At 38.3% G+C, this 21,175-nt stretch overlaps 2 protein-coding genes across 2 annotated transcripts in view; both read right to left on the bottom strand.

Moving 5' to 3' along the window:
- Nucleotides 1-9,744, bottom strand: part of LOC107597140 (melanin-concentrating hormone receptor 2-like) — a 14,354-nt gene extending 4,610 nt beyond the window's left edge. Inside the window, exons 1-2 of the mRNA XM_016288084.1 lie at nucleotides 9,529-9,744; nucleotides 5,669-5,878 (exon numbers count right to left, since the gene is read on the bottom strand). Coding sequence (XP_016143570.1) covers nucleotides 5,669-5,878; nucleotides 9,529-9,743 — 425 coding nt within the window. The 5' untranslated portion in view covers nucleotide 9,744. The remainder of the gene's footprint in view (nucleotides 1-5,668; nucleotides 5,879-9,528) is intronic.
- A 3,178-nt stretch (nucleotides 9,745-12,922) lies between these two features.
- The window catches only part of LOC107597132 (NADP-dependent malic enzyme-like), an 87,927-nt gene continuing 79,674 nt past the window's right edge, over nucleotides 12,923-21,175 (bottom strand). Inside the window, exons 6-13 of the mRNA XM_016288078.1 lie at nucleotides 19,627-19,736; nucleotides 17,400-17,497; nucleotides 16,948-17,061; nucleotides 16,118-16,223; nucleotides 15,895-16,037; nucleotides 15,636-15,809; nucleotides 13,332-13,430; nucleotides 12,923-13,218 (exon numbers count right to left, since the gene is read on the bottom strand). Coding sequence (XP_016143564.1) covers nucleotides 13,051-13,218; nucleotides 13,332-13,430; nucleotides 15,636-15,809; nucleotides 15,895-16,037; nucleotides 16,118-16,223; nucleotides 16,948-17,061; nucleotides 17,400-17,497; nucleotides 19,627-19,736 — 1,012 coding nt within the window. The 3' untranslated portion in view covers nucleotides 12,923-13,050. The remainder of the gene's footprint in view (nucleotides 13,219-13,331; nucleotides 13,431-15,635; nucleotides 15,810-15,894; nucleotides 16,038-16,117; nucleotides 16,224-16,947; nucleotides 17,062-17,399; nucleotides 17,498-19,626; nucleotides 19,737-21,175) is intronic.

Below are 21,175 nucleotides of genomic sequence, written 5' to 3'. Positions count from 1 at the left end.
CTTTGTGCCCCCCGAACAAACAATATGTTCCCCAGGATCTACGACAATGGGTCATGCAATGTGTTCATACTTCTGTCATCCAGGTATCTCACGCACCAAGTTAATCCACAACGCTTTCTGGTGGCCAACCATGAACGGAGATGTAACCGATTACGTGAAATCTTGCCAAGTTTGCGCGCAATCTAAGACCCCCAAGGAACTGCCATCCGGTCTTCTGCAGCCGCTACCTATCCCGCAACGTCCATGGTCTCACCTGTCAATCGACTTTGTTACCGATCTCCCACCATCCCAAGATTTCACTACAATTCTATTCATCATCGACAGATTCTCTAAGTCTTGCCGCCTCATTCCCCTCAAAGGTCTGCCAACAGCCATGGAAACGGCTCAAGCTCTATTTCACCAGGTGTTTCGAATTTATAACTTACCCGAAGATATCGTCTCGGATCGAGGGACTCAATTCACCTCTCAGGTGTGGAAAGCTTTCTGCCGACAATTGGACATCAATGTGAGTCTGACGTCAGGCTATCACCCACAGTCAAACGGTCAAGTCGAGAGACTCAATCAGGAGATTGGTAGATATCTGAGAACCTACTACAGCCGGGAACAGAATCGGTGGGCAGAATTCTAGCCATGGGCGGAATACGCCCAAAACTCTTTAACCCATGCCTCTACAGGACTCACCCCATTCCAATGTGTATTAGGATATCAACCTCCATTGTTCCCGTGGTCTGGCGAACCTTCCTGCGGTAGATGACTGGATACGTCTTTGCGAGAGGGTGTGGGATAGCGCTCATGTTCATCTTCAAAGAGCTGTACGAGTTCAAGAACTCCAGGCAAACCGAAGACTGCGCCCACATCCTCCCTACCAACCAGGACAGAGGGTCTGGCTCTCTACGAGGGATATCAAGCTACGTCTGCCAAGCAGGAAGCTCAGCCCAAGGTATGTTGGCCCATTCAAAATCTTAAAACAGATAAATGAGGTTACATATCAGCTTGAGCTTCCTGCTAACTACCGCATCTCTCCTTCATTTCATGTCTCGCTCCTCAAACCGGTCCACCCGAATGCTGACCCCAACGCTGAGTCCCAAGAGCCACCGCCTCCGCTGGACATTGATGGATCGCCAGCTTATAAGGTGAACATGCTGCTGGACTCGAGGCGTAGAGGGGGTCGGCTTCAATACCTGGTGGACTGGGAGGGATACGGACCTGAGGAGAGATCATGGATACCTGCTTCCAATATACTGAACCCCTCACTCATAGAGGAATTTCATCAAGCCAGGCCCGACCGTCCAGCACCACGGGGACGCCCACGCAGAGCGCCAGGAGTCGCTCCTAGAGGGGGGGGTCCTGTAACACCAAGCCAGCAGAGGGAGCCCTCGCCCGAGTATTGACTGTTGGCACTCCCTCTGCTTTCTCTGCAACCACTTCCTGTTTAGTGGCCATATTAACCTGGCCACCACATGACTGCTTTGCGAAGTATTGCCAGTTTATCCTGCCTTACCAAGCGTTTGTATCTCTGCCTTCTTGCCACGTGTATGACCTGTTTATCTGTTTGTTTTGACTTCTCTTTTGGAGTACCCCTTTTGCCTGTTTGCCTGGTTGGACTGCCTTACTGTGTTTTTGACCTCATTGCCTGTTTTTACTGACCCTGAGTTTGGTTTTGTTGGACTGCTTCAATAAACGTCCGCATATGGATTCTTCCTTGGCTTCCGCCTCACCCTCATTACAGTTGTTTTATCATTTAATACTTGTCTGACATCTATGAGAAGCAAAATGTTCCATTTAAAAATGTTTTCCATTTCACCATTACTCTGCTGGTGAAGACACGATCTGACATTTACTGTAAAGGATGGGCAATCTCGTTGCTTAACAAAAGCAGCTGGAAGTGAGGTCAGTGTTAAATTGTCTTGTGCCAAGATGTGCTTTGGCATCAGTCAGTTAAGATTAATTTCTTAAACCAAACAATAGCCTTCTTTAAGAAGGAGAGGAGGAAAAGGGGGCTACTGCAGATACTGCATTGTGGGAAATTAGGTTTTGCATCTATATTTCTGGTCTAGGAGATTCTTCCTCAGAATCATCCATTCTAATTTTCAAAATGCATCCATTATAATTGTTAAATATATTATGTAATAATATATGAATATTATTATATTTGAATAAATATTCATATAACAATAGAACATAGCACTCCTTACTATGCAAAGGAAGCACAAAATAGGCAAGACCCTTATATGACGACTGATAGTAGTCTTACATTGTGCAAAACTAATGTGTGAAGAATCTGACCAAGACAAAAGAGTGAGAATTCATCTGCAGCAATTAATTTGCAATCTGAGGAAACAATATCCAAAATCCATCATTCAAAACAAACGAAACCAAAATTTGATCTTTAAAACCCTATTTATATTTCTTTTGAAACTGTTTGTGGCATCTCTTTTGTTCTTTTCCTTTTTCTTTTTTTCTTTGCTGCTGGTTGCAATTATTAATTCATCTCAATTTTAATGTCTGTGTTTTTTATTTCATGTTATTTTTTTAATTTCGATATTGCGCTCTTTGAATTTGCACAGCACTTTGGGTCAAATTGTTGTCCATAATTGTGCTGCATAAATGAATAATGAGATTACTTGTCTGTCTGATCTATAATCGTGGTAAGAGTGGCCTCTAGTGGGGAGTCCACAGTGTCACAACTTTAAATGAGACACTTATGCACTTGGTTTGAACTTTGTGCTGCATAAAAACACAATAAGTGAACTACTAACCACAATTCAAAAAATAATTTGCTAATAATAAAGCGAAACTACTTTGTTTGGCCTTCCAAAAGAGGACGATATCCGCTTCGTCATGCCTAGAGCTGATACGTGCTGGTCGCTGAGGAAATACATCAACTTCGCGCTGTGAATCGCTTGATTGGCTTTCACCGTGGACAAAGTGGAGTCCAGCCCGGGGTCGTCACATGTGGTTCCCGCAGGCCCACCGGCCGCTCCTTCGTCGAATCCGCCAGCCGCACCATTCTCTAGCCTGCCGTGTGTGACGCTGTGTGTCTCGTTGTGAAAGGGCAACTACTTTGTTTGGCCTTCCAAAAGAGGACGATATCCGCTTCGTCATGCCTAGAGCTGATACGTGCTGGTCGCTGAGGAAATACATCAACTTCGCGCTGTGAATCGCTTGATTGGCTTTCACCGTGGACAAAGTGGAGTCCAGCCCGGGGTCGTCACATGTGGTTCCCGCAGGCCCACCGGCCGCTCCTTCGTCGAATCCGCCAGCCGCACCATTCTCTAGCCTGCCGTGTGTGACGCTGTGTGTCTCGTTGTGAAAGGGCAACTACTTTGTTTGGCCTTCCAAAAGAGGACACAACTAGAAATCAGTGGTTAAGTTGTATTTACAACACTGTTCCAGAACAGTACAACCCAAATATTCAGACGTGTGCAGCGCATTTTGTGGAGGATGAGGACTGTTTCCTGTGAGAGTAGCCTACAATGCCGGTGTCTGTTTCTATAAAGTGGGGCAGTTCCAACTTTGCATGGACAGTCTGATTGGATTTAAATGTCTTTGTCTAGTTGCGCCGGGACACAGGGCATCACAGTATGGTAAGGGGCGTAACATTTCCATCACACGCTTGAGGTATTCAGCCAATCACAACGCACTGGATAGCTGGCCAATCAGAGCACACCTCGCTTTTCAGACCGATGAGCTTTGTAAAAATCGACAGCAAGCAGGGCATAGAGGAGCAACAATAATGTACATTATGTGGAAAATAATGTGTTTTTGAACCTTAAACCACATAAACACATTGCATTACACCAAATACACAACATAATGTTCTTTTTAGCCACGTCATATGACCCCTTTAAAATCTGTGATTAAAGGCAAAAACAAACTGAAGTCTTCACTACAAAATAGGCCATTAAACATTTACTTCAGAACTGTCTGTGAAAATTATACAGTTTATCACACTTTTTGTGTCAATATGTAAATCTTCTACAACTTATCTATAGTTAAAAATACCATATTTAAATTTGAGTTTAACTCTGCTCTCATGAAAGCTTTTTTAATATTTCAGTTCATGATGTTACATATGCCTATAATTATATCACTGTTCCCCTGTTTTTGAATTTATTTATAAAAAATATATAAATTCAAAACAAAAATAAAATGGCTGATGAAAGTGTTTGTAACAAATCAAGCCTCTGTGGCTCCTAATCCTTTTACTGACTCCATTTGCCATCATCCCGTACCTGGTGCTGATTACACTCACACCTATCCCCTATCCCATGAAATATTTAACCAGCATGCTCACACACTCTTTTTGCGAGGTTTTGTTTGCCGTGGCTGACAGTTCTGAATGTTATTCCCTGTGTATGACCCTGAACTGTGTAACTTGTTACGACTCTCTGCTGCATGCCTCTATAAGGGGTGCCATAATGGGGTGGAAGGACGATTCCAAGGGCCCGATGAGGGAGAGGGGGCCTGAAACGCGATTTTTAACGAGAAGGAACCACGAGTCAATATGCTGCTCAGGGGGCCCAGAAACAATAACGACACCCCTGACCTTTATACTATTGTCATGTTTGCCTGGATTAAGTTTGAACTGATTGCTGCCTGCCTTGAACATTTGCCTGCTTTGTGATTACGTCTCTGCTCTGCCTTTTATATACCTGTTACCGGTGATTGAACCCTGCCTGTTTGTACCGCGAGTAATTTTGTGAATAAAGCCGCACATGGTTTCTAACTCTGTTGACTCAGTGTTACAGAGGTGATGCATCAAGTACCACTGAAATATTTACATTTGCAATACATTTGTAACTCTCTCAAAGGAGAAAAGCTACGTATATATGTAAAAATAAATATGCATAGAATAAATATTCAGTATGCATTTATTTATATGTTTAATAAACATTAAGCTATTTTTCTTATAACATCAAAATACATAATTTTTGAGGAGAGAAAAGCTTAATGTGTATTTATTTATTAAAGAATATTTATTTATTCAGTTATATATATAATTTATTTTAATCAATAAGCACATTTTCCTTTCTTTTTCCTTCCTGATGTAATAATTAATGTATCAGAGGGTTAAGAACAACATTTACATAAATTTATGATGAAACCAGTATACAAAACCACTAAAAGAAAACCTTTCTCTCAAAACCTTATAGATACAGAGATAAAGCCCTTCTAACAACAACTCCCTGTGGCAGTCTGGCTCAGATTCATCTGTCTCCTTTTCTTCTTCTCAGAACTCATAGCATGAGCTGTTATTTTCAGAAGAGATCACATTTCAATTTAACATCAATGATTCAGAAAGGCTCATTTTCATTGAATGCTTTTAATATCACGCATCAGGACACCAAATCAAATGATGAGTCACAGCCATTTCTCATCACATTAGGTGCAGGAGTCTAAATGAATGCATTTTTGGTTTTGAGTGCATCAATGCAATCGAGACATTTTGAATAGGATAAAAATGTTGATTTAAATGGATCTATTTTTACCAAATAAAAAATGACTCTTTAAATGAAAAATGAATCACTTGTAAAAATGTGTATTGTTATATTTGCTGAAAAACCCACTTAATGCTTGTTTTATTCAAGACAGTATTCTGGAAATCTAATTACATTCTTTTGAGCGTGAGTAGAACCATGGCATTAATATTTCCCTGATCACAAACCTGTCCAAACTCATAGCGGTCATGACTGCAGCGCACGCCACCTGGTTGCAGTTGTCAAGAGAGGTGATAATGGTGCAGAGGGTGCTGCCGAACACCCAATGCCCTCCACGCGCCCACTGGTGTATCAGGAACGGCATGACAGTCACGTGGACCAAGTCGGCCACAGCCAGGTTCCCCACGTAGACATCTGGCACTGTCTTTTTGGCAGACCTGCAAGAAGGACAAGAAAGAATTTGTTGTGATATGTGGTCCCTTGATGAGATACTGCTGAACAAGGAAATGTGTGAAAAGAAAACTGCAAGTTGCAAACAGGGTTACATAACCTCCAGTTTGTGACAGCTCCAGTGCGGTTGGGTCATGTCTAATTCCTGAGTGAATCCATCCACTGGAGCTGTGAAAATCCTCTGAGGAATTCCCCCACAGCTAATTAAAGAGGCTACTGTTATCGGCCATTTCCAGTGCCATGGTTCACAGCTCACATCACTTTTCACATCAGCCTCAATATTGGTTTGGTGTGTCCCTTATGTGCCATATTTTATGCATGTATGCAGTCTGTGTATGTATTTATGTATATATGTATGCATGTATGTAGCCTATGTATGTATGTATGCAGCGGTGTAGTCTAGTTTTTTAGTGAGTATACTGTAATTTTCCCTCCCAGCCTCCTACTCACCTCTCCCAGAGCGACACCCCATAAGCACCACCACACTCACTAATGCATACAGTATATATACATGTAACTGAGAGCATTCTGAAAGACTGCTTATGTGATATCAACATGTCAATTTATTATAAGCAACACAAGACTTCGTTCACAAGAGGGATCGTTCACCCAAAAATGAAAATTCTGACATTAATTACTCACCCTCATGTCGTTCCAAACCCGTAAGGCCTTCGGTCATCTTCGGAACACAAATTAAGATATTTTTGATGAAATCCAAGAGCTTTCTGACCCTGCATAGACAGCAAGGGAACTACCATGTTCAAGGCCCAGAAACGTAGTAAGGACATCGTTAAAATAGTCCATGTGACATCAGTGGTTCAACCGTAATTTTATGAAGCTACGAGCTACGAGAATACTTTTTGTGTACAAAGAAAATTAAAATAAAAACTTTATTCAACAATTCTTCTCTTCCGGGTCAGCATTCGCCACCATTCATGGGAGTATGAAGAGAGTACGAAGGTCTTACGGCTTTGAAACGACATGAGGTTGAGTAATTAATGACAGAATTTTCATTTTTGGGTGAACTATCCCTTTAACAGCCAATGACATTTACAGCTGGGGAGACTGGACTGATTTGACTGTTTAGTGTTAATCATCTAATTCAGCAAGAGCTACATTTATCCTTAGATGTTATATGAACATGGTCCCTGGAGCACAGGTTTTATCAGCTGGCAATTTTCGATGCACATTTAAGAGTGCCTGTTTTTAAATTCCCTAGCCTGACTTTCAGTCCACAAGGCTGACCAGGAGTTCTCATCTCTCTCATCATCTGAAACAAGGAGATATAAAAACTTTACTTCTGTACACAGACACACACATACACAGTATCTAAGTTATCTCTCCCCTTCTCCCGCATTCATTGATCCACCACACTACAGTTAGTGAAGTTATTTGCTAGTTATGTTGGCTTGAGAAAGCCAGCATACTGTTATACTATTTAAACATCTTATTATTCTTTTGAGACCCAGAATTTTTAACTGTACTGTATCTCCTCCTAGGGCTTTAATGCTACAAGCACCAAACTCTGCAGAGAACTTGGACCTCATCTGTAGTTTGTTGCTATATCTTTTCTAACTTATCGGACTTACAGTTTTCTTATAAATAATTATCCAAAATCTAAAATTTCCCATAGACTTCTTAAATTGGTTGAGCAAAAATGCCCCGTCTAAAAGACAATTGCAGTCCACTAGAGGGAGCCACAGGATAAGAAATCTTTCAACTCTCATTTACTTTCTTTTTCAATTAGGTAAATTTACAAATAAATGCATGCATTTCCTTTATGCTCCCAAGCAAAGCTAACATATTTGATCGTGACCAGGTCAGGACTCGAGAATAATGACTGTCTTATGGGAAAAACGCTCGGGACAGATCACTGCTCCCATTGGGGCAATGCTGCCTCCTCACAAAACTTTATCATTTGCATGTTTTTCACAACGTTTTATGCCTTGCAAATTAAAACATTCAAGTGTAAGATAACATGAAAGAACTCTATTCAGTGCTTACAAGCTGTTTTGTGTGACAGAGAGCCACGTCCTTGCTGCCCTTGGCGCGTTCACTTTCGCTTCTTCTAGCGCTTGAACGGACACACTCATACAAAATCATGTCAAAATACATGACATCATGGCGAATATCATGGAAAACAGTCGTTTATGACTCAAGTGAACAAATTATTGAGAAATAAATAGGATGTGGATCATTAGCTATTAGATTCGTGCATTAAAGCAACCGCATTTACCAGTTCCTGTCTGTCTTTTAATGCCATCGATCTCTTGCTGTTACAGTTACGGTTAATAATAACATATATGCTACGTTTACTTACCAGGTAACGTTATAGCATGGTTTTCTGTACCGCGCAGGATAGTAGCAGCCTCATCTGGCTCATTTTCTGTAGTTTCTGTAATGTTAACGTTCGTTTCATCTGCTGCAGCTTCAGGGACAGGCTTACGAAAACACTGAAAGTGTGTAGTTTAAGTTTGATTTGGTTTTACATCTCCTTTAGTGATTCACATTATAGTCAATTTAAAACTTAAGTCTTGCGCACACTCGATGCTGCGCAAGAGTTGTGCAATTGCACTGATCGTCAACAGAAACACAGCGTGATTTTCAAATAGTCAGTGCTTCGCATTCGCAACACAGACGGGGTGAATTTACATGTGAAAGTTCTGTCACAAAATGATGTTGTTTCGTATCTTCACGCTTTTTTAAGTGGGTATATGGACATCCTCGACCTTAGTGGGTCTAAGGCTTATCACGTAGACTACACCACTGTATGTATGCATATATGTACAAGCAAAACTAATTGATACTGTATCAGTTTTGCATTTTAATTTTAATTTTGATGCTCAGTGATTATGTTCATAATGAAAAGCAAATGAACAAATCTGTGCTACATATAAATATGTTTTTTGAATGACATAGTGGAAAAGAAATAAGGCAAATAGAAAGTAATATTTCTTTAATATGTGATTTGGCTAATAAAAACATTTTGATTAAGAAAAAATTTATTAAGATAATTTTTTTAATTATCAAATTAAATGATCTATAATGTGAGCCAAAATCATCACAATTAAAAGAACCAAAGACTTAAACTACTTCAGTCTGTGTGAGTTGAATTTATTTAATACACGAGTTTCACAATTTGAGTTGAATTACTGAAATAAATGAACTTTTCCACGACATTCTAATTTATTGAGATGCACCTGTATAATTAAACTTGCATGAAAAATGAACCAGATATTAAATGTATAGTGGCAGTATCTCATTTAAGCTATACAATTATTAAAACTATCAAATCCAATTCTATCCTTTCAATAATGATTTCAAAAACATTCGTAAATCTTTATAAACATGCTTTATTATTTGTTATGTTGTGATTACATTAGATTGAGTTTCTTTGGAATTTGACATATTTCTTTCTACCTTTAGTCTACACAGGTATTTGTCTATGTAGAAAGAGAAAATCTTCAACCACAAATACCATTCCAGGTAGAGGTATAGCCTATAAAAGCAATAACGAATTTAACATGTCATTAAGTTAATGTATTTTTTTTTCTTCTTTTTTATAATATTTGAACAAATGCGAAGTAGGCTAAATAAATTAAATATATAGTTTTGCCTCGTCAACCTGTAAACTCACCTTAAAATAGTCACCAAAACAAGAATATTTCCAACAAGCCCGGTGGAGCACAAAAATCCAATAAATGCAGGAAGAATTTTGGTTTCCGTTACGTGAACAATATTATAATAGTCATCTGCTGGATATCCTGCTGTCTCATTTGCGCGCGTGCTGTTGTCTAATTTGAGCGTTAAGTTCCAAACAACAGGTTCCAACTCCACCATGGTGCTCATCATTTGCGTTTCATTCTGATCGACGAGACTGTGCTGTATGCGGTGACACCACACGTAGTTTTATGTCCATGGAAAGTCCTGGTAGATTTCAGCATCCTCATCATTCCACACACAATGCGCACTGGAGTCTTCACTCTCACCAGCGCGCACGCAGCCCCTTGTTACCAGTCAGTGACTCACTCCAACTCGATATCATTGACTGATAATATTGACAAGGATTTTACGAAATTTTGTCGCACATTCGGTCCTTCTTCAATAGCCAATCAAGCGGCACTAAACCAATAGCGCCACTTTTAAGTTTATTGATTATTTGCACTGAAGTGGAAAGAGTGTGATGCATTTAAAGTGTCATAATTTAGGTATTTGAATTTGAAAATTTGAAACATATCAAAAGACATCAAATATAGCCTAATATATTTATAACTGTCGTTAGAAAAAAAAATCTATCTATCTATCTATCTATCTATCTATCTATCTATCTATCTATCTATCTATCTATCTATCTATCTATCTATCATAATACCGTTCAAAAGTTTGGAAACGTTACAATCTTTTTATTGATATATATCAATGAGGCACAACTGTTTTCAACATGCATAATAATAAGAAATATTTCTTAAGCAACAAATCAGCATATTAGAATGATTTCTGAAGGGTCATGTGACACTGGAGTAAAGGCTGCTGAAAATTCATCTTTGCCATCACAGGAATAAATTCCATTTTAAGATATATTATATCAAATAAAAGAGTTCTTTTAAATTGTAAAAAATAGTTCACAATATTAGTGTTTTTACTGTATTTTTGATCAAGTAAATGCAGCCTTGGTGAGCCTAAGAGACTTATATATACAGTGCATATACAGTATATGCAGTCTCACAGAAAACTGAAATTTAAGAAATTATGGTTTAATCAGTGCTCCATAAGGACCTCTTTTATTTCACCTTGTGAATTCATTGACAAAAAACATTTATATTTTACATGTATGCATTAGTACAATTTATTCTAAGTTGCTTATTCAAGGTTTAATTCGTCAATATATGCATTTCATATTTTCATTGCAATTGAACAATGACCTCGGTGTTGCTAGCCTGATACTGTTTGAGCTACAGAAAAAAAAGGAAAAAAAAACCTACCATCTGATAATTTTCGTAGGGAAAATTTGCTCTTACCAGCATTCAATCTTTTGGATGAGAAAAAGTATTAATGAGATTCATTGGCATAGCTGTACCACCATAAGCAAATTCTCTGATTCCTCTTTAAATGAAGGAGTCTTAATGAAATGTAAATGGTGCCATCATGCCGGTGTTCCTGCTTGTGTTACCTTGGTTACATTTGCTTGATGTGTCATCAGTTGGCCATAAAGTATACATACAGTGAAGATCATAAAAATACAACTTTTCTCTTCTAACATGAAGAGAATTCCTTTTTTTACCATTTCAAATTTTTCTTTGAAAAATGAACACTCTAGATTTCATTAATGTACTAAAGCAATAACTGTGCATATAGTTCATATGAAATGACAGGCAGAGACAGAAAACTTGTTTTGAGTACATTAAAAATTAATCAAAGGCTTTATCTTCGAATCCATCGAGGGCTGTAGATCTCGCAGTGTGGGTTCCTAATCTTTATTTAGATTTCTTTAAACATTTCTCTGTGATATATCACCTGAGACGGCTGTTGTCTCAGGAAGCTTCTCATTAAACATGATTGACATGCAAATCCCATCGTTTCCCACTGTAGGAATGATGTAAATGTGCAACTAAAGAATATAGTCTTTGATTATAATTTCTGTTTCACGAGTTCACTCTTACATATGATCAGATAGAGTTAAGGTTATGCATATTTGGCGTGCTGTCCGAGGGGAGGGCTCCAAGCTCAGAATTTGACCCCAACCCAGAGTACTCCCCCCGTGCACCTAGTTGGGATAGGATCAAGCCAAGAGTGAGGAGATGGGGTGGTGGAGGGATGCGGAAATCTGTCGAGGAGCGTAGGTGGGTCGGCCATGAATATATATAGGCCTCTTCTCAAGCTGATTGGGTAGATCATTTGAACATGCTCCTCCCGAACTTTGCTTATAAAACATCATGTCTTAAATCCACAGATTTTGAGGGTATTCCCGAAGGAACAGCATGTTCCAGCAGCACAGATCTCAGCACTTGGTAAATGTACAACAAATTGCAGTAATTGATATGTTTATCTGGCCAAACCCACAGTGATATAATAAGTGGAGTGTTTGCATTGATGACCAGAAATGAATGAATATTACACAGTACTCTGTCTGAAGAGGAAAGCAAGTTTTACTATGGTCATGTAAAGGTAACGGAAGAACAGTGGCCAAATAGATCAAGAGGGGGGAACAGACAGCTTCACTGAGTACTAGTTGAACCAGGTGGAAAAAGTGATTTTAGCTTAAAAGACAAATTTATTTTACAGTTGTTGACAGGTTTTATTGGCAATTTGAATAATGTTATCAAACCATAATGTTGGCAGAGTTGATGTATTTTTTTTATATACAGAATTTCTCACCTAAAATAGATGGAAAATGCTAACTATGGAAAATCACTGGCCGCCAAGTGAACTTATTTGCCTTAAAGGGACTTTTTTGAAATAGACAATTTTGTCTTCAGATCTCACTCCAAACCTGGCATTTTAAAAGATAATTAAGACAATGTTGTCTCTAAATACATCACCTGCATAAATACATACTAAGAACAATGGCATCAAAAAAGCCTTTATAAAGCACTCAGCTGGCAGCAATGATGGCTCATTAAGTTCTGCCAATGTTTTCAACACAAGCACTTCAACAGATTCAGTGTAACTGCTACAGGAAGTGTACCAATTAATTAGTAGTTGCAGAAACATCTTCAGATATTGGTTATGGTGTTAAAATAATGTGCATGATGCAAAAATCTCTACTTTATAAATCTGGAGGAAGAATTTTGCTTTTATTGAAGAGAGTGACTCATTAGGCAAGATTTAGATATTACAAGTATTTTAAAGGTGAAAGGGGCTTGATAATTATGGTCTGATGAAAGCATATATATATATATATATATATATAAATAATGAGCATCTACAGTGTTGTATGTTCCCTCATGCATCCTGATTAACGATTTATGGACGATGAGAAATGTAAAGAATTCCAATGTACTGAGTAACTCTCATGAAATTGAAATAAATGACATTTTATTAAGGATATTTTTTTGTTTACAGTACTGTTCAGTATTACAATCATGTCAAGAAATCACATTTAAAACAGAAACAGAATTGTCATATTCTAAATCTCATTCTGGTCTGTGTATTTTGGAGGTCACAGTTTGCACGTTTGGACAGCCATGGCATTCTCAGGCCAGCTGTACGAATCCACTGCAAACTCTTCATAGTCTGTGCTGAAGATAAGCGAATGAACAAAAGCCTCTTTATCATGCGGCTCCGGATGCAGAGTTGCCATTTTGTTTTTGTAGGCATACTCCACAATCTGTCATGATGCACATAAAACGATTATGTTAATAAAAAAAAAAACACAAGCACAAAGAATCTGTAAACAGCAACATGCATGAATCACGGCTGTAGCTTGAGAGCCGAGCTCACCTTCACAGCCAGCTTGATGGAAACTTCCCGGATGCTGTTGAGAGGAGGATACAGACGCCCCTCTGCAAGATCCTTCTCGGTCACCAGTTCCGCTATAGCCTGTAAACACAGGTCAAACTGATGATTATCATAAACTGAACATGTAGACAATACAGTATGTCTAATTGCACCATATGTGCACACACACACAAGAGTTTGAACTTAATTATTCTTCTCTTGTTTGTTTTTCTGATACAACTGCATCAAATATTCATCCTGTTTTCCCACTGGTTAGAGACGTGGATTACACAGGCAGGAACAAGTGCGTTTTTCTTGCCTGTGACCAGCCAGATTAAATCAAAAACAGAAAGAGACCAAATTAATAACTAAAAGATTTATTTGGCTTAGACTTAAACCAGATTTTCTGTTCAGCCTCTGGTCTGTAGTACCAGTATTGTTATTGTTAAAAGGATAGTTCACCCAAATATGATCATTCTGTCATGAGAATCATGCCTCATGTCATTACAAACCTGTATGACTATCAGAAGATGGTATCTTAAAGAATGGTTGTAGTTAAAAAGTTTTGGTTCCCATTGACTTCCACTGTATGTACAAAAAATTACAATGGAATTCAGTGGGAACTGAAACTGCTTGGTTATCAACTTTCTTCTTTTGTGTTCAGCAGAAAAAAAAGTCATACAGGTTTAGAACGACATGAGGGTGAGTAAATGATGAAAGAATTTTAATTTCTGGTTTTATAAGCAGAAATAAAATACAGAGATGAAAAAATAGAAATGTTGCCTTCGCAATTACCTGCAATTAACTAATAAAAATGATAAAAGCACACAAGATTACTAAAATTAAAACATACAAAAGTGATGAATTCTATAATATATATAATATATAAAGAACACTAAACAACACTAAGTGATACAGAATTAGAACTACAGGTCAACTGGTTAAATAACTGCAAGAAGCTCCTGCAGCTTCAATTGAACTAAAACCAAAGCACCGCTGTGGTGCTTCATTGTGCCACCCTCAAGATAATTTCTTTTTGTAAATACTAACAGTCTCCAAACCTTTTGGCTCTACTACAGCAATCTTGACCAGCAATAACAAGGCATATAACATCACAATAAGTTTTAGTCATTTTACAATTTAGACCTAATTAATACAGACAACTAAATTATCCAGCCACCATCAGCTATAGTTAATCATTATTCTTGTTGCTCATTATCTTATTGGTTAATTTACATCCATTCCCCATCTCACCCTCTATTTCTCTCAGTTAGTTTGCTTTGTGTACCACTTTGCCATTTCACATTCACATTCCATTCCTGAGACTCGATAGTCCAGAACCATAACTTATTGAAATACACAAAAGGGTAGTAGGACCAGCAGGGATTGAGAAATGTAATCATTCCCTCCTGCTGCCCAATGCTGTTTGAAGTCCAGACATCCACACTGCAGCTACACTGGAGCAGGAGAAGTGATCCAATTCAATCTCGGAGTACATCAAATCATTCTCCTTCATTGGCACATGCTGATATGACATGTGGGGCTGTATGGCCTTGACTAACATTTTAGGCTGCAATGGGCAGCAGTTCTGTTTCCAGCAGAACAGGACAGTGGTTCATTGAGATTCAAACCAGTTCTCTTGTTTACCCCGTCTGATGCAACCATCCACAGTACCTGACTACAACACTGTCTGGCTGATATCAGGTGAAGCACGGAACACAGCTTGACAGATAAGTTCAGCAAAATACAAGATGACATTGCACACAGTGATAAGATGGACGACGTTCGCATATTGTAATGGGATTTTATGGTTTATTTCAAGCATGTAAATTTAGAGTAGTTCAATCAGCGGATCCATCTAAGAGCAGATATATTAGGGATCCGCTGATAGACGGATCAAACGCTCCCGTGTGTATCTGTGCAAGCACTCAATGTAGCGAATCACAGACATACTGTATCTGTTGAGCGTGTGAACACAATGGCCAATCAGAGGTGTTTAAGGATCCACTCAACAGTGCCCAAATTGTTAACGGCAAATGCTGGAATCATCACATTTCAGAAGACTGGTACTTAAGTCGGTACTTTTCACAGCCCTATTTCTTATTATTAAATAATTGTCCAAGCATTGTAACTTAAGCACATTTTTAGGTTTATAGGATCACAAACTCACACCTCCATCGTGAATTTATCTTCAATCTAACGCATGAGTTTTATCACTGAAGAACCATGCAGACTTATTTTTACAACTTATTTTTACTGATTGGGACTTTAGAGACAGACAGAAAAAAGCAAGAGAGATTCGATCACCTCAGCCGTAATGAGGAATATATTCTCAGGGATATGTCTCATTGCACAAGCGGTGACCCCCAGTCCCACTCCAGGAAACACATAAGCGTTGTTCCCCTGACCAGGGTAGAACTTCCGCCCATCGGGAAGGGTTACCAGATCAAAGGGACTTCCGCTTGCAAATATCCCCCGTCCCTGTAATATAAAACGCAGAGTCGAAAATGAAACCAAATGTTTCACTCTCTCACACAAATGTACACACGTGACTCCTCAAAAGCACCTCAGTGAGTGTGTAGCACTGCTCAGCAGTGCACTCTGCCTTGCTGGTGGGGTTGCTTAGAGCGAAGATTATAGGTCTCTCATTGAAGGATGCCATAGCCTTGATTATCTCCTCTGTGAAAGCACCAGTGATAGCTGCCACCCCTGAAGAGAAGAGAGGAATTTGAGTACAATAGTGCTAGGAAAACAGCAGTGTATATTTATTTATATATATATATATATACCAATTATAGCGGTGGGTTTCAGCTCCTTCACTACATCCTCAAGCTTTTTCATTTGAGCATGCTCATGTGCAAACCTCTCTTTCTCATGGGTGAGGTGATCCCGACCCTGAATGGGAGACAGAGAGATAACAGAGAAAAAGACAGATGATGAAAGCGTATCGGAAACATAATACAGCACACCTCGCTGCAATGATAATGAACACAGATTATGAAGGCACAAAGAGACCAGTGGGTTGAAAATAATCAGAAATGGCACACAAAAGTGAAGTTAGCACTGACAAAAGGTCCAGAATCAAAAGATTCTTGAGAAGGTCTAGCACATGGCATTTGGTTTGATATTTTATCTAAAGGAACTAAATTTATGCACTTTTCATTAAAAATAAAAGTACAATCAAAAGCAATTTTAAAAAAGTATAATGTGTATGTGTGTGTGTGCACGCACGCATTTTTTTCATGTATCTAAATGTCTATATTTATATCATCTGTTCATGGGATGTACTTAAAGTAAGATTCTTACTCCAAGAAGTTCCAGAGAAGTGGACAGCAACTGGTGTAACAGAGATCGTCTAGATGAAAGTGTCACTATCAAAACCTCTCTGATCTCTTTGTCATTAATAATGTAACTATTAATGTAATTATCTGTTTAGCTTAAAATGACAATTCTATTGAAGTTGAATCAGTTTTTAAAAAATTCTAATGAAGAGCTACAGTAATATTCATGAACAACCAATTAACACGATTGAATAAGAAGAGTATAAACTCCAATACAAATCACATAGTGTGTTTGAATGTCAACACTAAATGTAAAAAACCTTTAATGATAACCTCACCTTAACGATAAGTCCTTTAGAGTCCACCATCCAGATTTTCTTTATACACTGCTCACGAGGAAGCCCCTCTTTCTTCATTGCCATAATGATGAGCTCAGCTATGCCCATTGCAGCCTGAAAACATAAAAATGCTGTTACAAACCTACATTTCACATAGACTTGAACACATCTAAAAATATGTGTGAACTCTGTGCACTTCACAATATTTCAATAAAAATCTCACAGCTTGACTCAAATAATGAATCTTTAATGAATTCATTCCATACATCTTAAAAGACACAAGAATCATTTAATACATTTTTTTAAGTTTTATTGAAAGAAAAGACGAACCGTGGAATATTTGCATCCTTGCACTGCTGTTGTTCACTCAATATGGATCAACAACAATCAAAATACTGGAAAATTGGCATTTAAAACTGTTATTTGTGGATCTGTGCAGCCAACAGACTCACCTCCCCTGCACCCTGAAATACAATGGTATGGTTGCACATTTTGCTCTTGGTAATGCAAAGGGCAGCCAGCAGTCCCGCCACAGCCACAGCAGCAGTACCTATGGGATGGGAAACACAAACATCTTTCACTCAGGAATTATCTTATCTCTGAGGTAAACAGCAAAGCTGTTCATAAAAGGATGAGCTGAGGCTTGAGTCTCAACTCTGGAAGCTCATTAATTGTAGACATAAAGATGGAGTTAATGTGGAGGTGGATTTCCGGAGGAACTGTCAAAGGAGTGAGATAAGCAGATGTTTATATATTCTGTCAAAGAAGAAATCCGCTGTAAATGCTAGAGATCTGCTGATTGGGGGTGAGTCAATTAAATGGACAGCAGTGTGGCTGTCTTCAGACTTCAGTCTAGCTTGCTTTCAATACACGGTCAATAAAATCATTATAGATATGCGTGATAACAGTTGGAGAATTGTAAACTTTACTTATGTATGGCCCATATATTTACCACGTAATTATACAACAGCCACAGCCTAGACCAGTGGTTTTCAACCAGGGGGCCTCAACAAACTGCCAAGGGGCGGCAGGATGACTTCAAAGTATATAAATTAATAAATCATATATCTATATATCTATATATATATAGATATATGAACAATATCACACGAGTAGACGTGAGATATGGCTGTATATCGGCACGTCTGTGATTCGGCAGTAGGTAATCACAGTGTGCCAATATATACAGCGATATCGCACGGCTGTGAGTGTGATATTGCATTTATACAACAGTTTGATGGCACGAGTGTGTAAATACATAAGAAATTTGTTAAATTATTTGTTCAAAGAGTATCTTTGAAAACCCTTTTTTGTGCAAACTAGAATAGAAGTCACTGACTTTTTGCGACAGATGGGATACAGTTTATGGCACTTCTTATTTATTCCTATGGTATCCGTACACGCCGATTGACTGTCGCACAACTGAAATTCAATGACTTCAAGGCTATAATGTGATCGCCTAAAAAACTCTTAAAACTGCATTCCGTGACACATAAACTGCATTATTTATAAAATTATAGTGGATTTGGGCGTCCACTGTGACACTCGTTGTGAGAAATACAGCAAGCGGACTGATACAGATGGTTGGAGTTCCTATATCACTTGAATATTGCACTCCTGGAAAAGGCTCTCAGCCAATCAGAATCGAGGACCAGAAAGAACACACACACACACACACACAACCGTTCTTACTGGATCTTTGTTGACGCAGAAGCAACTCAACGTTCCTTCGTTACTAGTTCATTACTAGTTCTAAAGAACTGGTGTATAAATAAATATATATATATATATATATATATATACACACACATATATATATATATATAAACTCTAACCTAAATTAAAATGCTGGAAAAAACATAAAATGAAGATGTAAACTGAAATCATATTTCCAAATCATAAATTGAAAACTTCTGGAATCATAAAATAAATAAACGTTAATTAAGATATTAAATTAACCAGGTTAATTAATTCAATAAAAAGATACCAGAAATATCTTAGCATACATGGAGGGGAGCCTGAATATTGTGACCTTGTGAAAAAGGTTGAGAACCATTGACCTAAATGCATCAAAAATGTGCAAACTGTATATGAAATATGAAACGAGCACTGATAGGAGCACAAGAAACTCAAATAGCTCTCATATAAAATAAATTGAAAACGCCCGCTCAGCTCCGCTCGCTCCACTCCAGTGGACATATATGGTTAACTCTGTGAACGGTGAGATTAACTCAACATGCTCCTCCCAAACGTTTGATTGAAACTCAATTTCAAATAGTGTGATTGTGTTCAAGTTGTTGATTGGTATGTGCCTGCAATGATTGTGTAAAAAAGGATAAAGACTGAGAGGGGAGGATGGTAGAAAAGAAAATAGAAGAAAAATGCACTCCAGATAACCACCCCTTGCTACTGAACCATAAATACAAGAGGGATATTAAGCAACAGTAGGAAGGAAAATCAGAGTGAGAGATATGGTCTAAATGACTAACTTACAATCATTGATTTCTGGACTACACTATAGACTGAGAACCAGCTTAAACATAACATTATGACTCTTTTTATTAATCTAAAGCATAACTTAGACTGTCTGTGTTCTGTGTGCTTTAATAAATTTTGTACAAGAGAAAATTCAAAACCAAAAAAGCAGTGTGCCACTAAAGTCTCTTTTTGTGCCCATACCTTGGATGTCATCATTGAACGTGAGGTACTTGTTGCGGTATTTGCTCAACAGACGGAAGGCGTTGATGTTGGCAAAATCCTCAAACTGGATAAGGCAGTTCACCCCATATCTGTACATAACATAAAAATCAGTGTATATTTCTTCAGAACGCAGAAACACAACAAAACAAAAGATAAGCTCAAAGCCATTTGTTTTAAGTACAAAGAATCCTTACAAAATGGTCCAAATCCTCACAGTACCATTTCATGTTAAGTGGCTAGTTAAATGCACTCTGTTTCAGCCTGCAGAGGGGGCCATCCAACTGCTCCTCAAGCCTATCCCAGATGGGGTGGTTGTGGGTGTTCAATCCTGAAGGTTTTTTCCTTCTCAGTGTGGGCCTGAGACAGTTATCATTACTTTGTAATCATTTCCACAGCCAAACACAACTCTTAATGGTCAGAAAAGCAAATAACAACCCTTGTATGATCAGTCAGCAAATGATGTGGTAACACCGTGGCCTCTAATTCTCCCATTGGTAGATAAAAACCTGCCAAAATGATATTCAAAATCAATAGCCAATGATCTGCACGCCCACAATCGCGTCTCTCTTGAGGACAGATCTTCATGAGAAAAATGGTGGATTTTTGAATGGACTGCAGCGCCAATTCAGTGGTTTCTCTGGTTATTTATCCAGTCAGCAGAACAATTGAAAGAACAGTACAAAGCAACCAACTGATTCCCCAGTGGAATATAAAGAGCAGATTCAGGTCCATCATATTTTGATGTAATTTTCGAGGTCCCAGACACCTAGACATGGAAAACAGGACGGGTAAACAACACAGTGTGGCTCCATAGAGAGCTGGCCTGTCACTCAACCCAATGCAAGATGAATAGAGATCAGCATTGTTGCCAAGAGCTGTCGTGTATACATATCACTCAAACACACAAGGGGGAAAATCGCTCACTGTATTCACAATGACAGTTGTCTCCTGAAGCATCCAACCGTTTCTTTATTTCTATTAACAAAATCATAAAGAGAAACTACAAAATGAAGAAAAAAACAACAACATCACCATAAATGCATCGATACATGACATGTGTGAAGTGTTATTCAGTCTGTTAAACTCATCGGGCCAAGTGAGTTGAATTTGGCAACTGAATCAGTCTGGTTTCTGCAATGAATCACTCAGGGGTGAATTTCTCATAGAACAATGTTGCAAATCTGTCATTCAAAGCATCAAGTTGTTTACAAAAAAAAACTGTTGTTAAAGACTACAACTAGAACTATTGTTTATAATTAATTAGTTTAGAAATTGTATAAGTGTCAAATTGTTTGCTGTAAATAATGAACATGGCATCTAATGACTATGACTTTTTTTCTCCACCGTTTTGCATTATTTTCAGATGATAGATTCAGTTGTGGTTCACTCTTGCATCATAGAGCACATTCACGCATGCACATTCTTCAAAAATTCGAGCAGATCTCACAAAAGCTATTGTATAGCTTCAGAAGACTTGGAAGATAGCATATAAATAATTTTTTTATTATACTTAAATGGTGCTTCTATG

The sequence above is a fragment of the Sinocyclocheilus grahami genome, unplaced genomic scaffold (genome assembly GCF_001515645.1).
Source record: "Sinocyclocheilus grahami isolate Dianchi unplaced genomic scaffold, SAMN03320097.WGS_v1.1 scaffold228.1, whole genome shotgun sequence".
NCBI classification, from domain to species: Eukaryota; Metazoa; Chordata; class Actinopteri; order Cypriniformes; family Cyprinidae; genus Sinocyclocheilus; species Sinocyclocheilus grahami.
The sequence above is the reverse complement of the archived record's forward strand: the minus strand, read 5'-3'. Positions and strand labels throughout refer to the sequence as shown.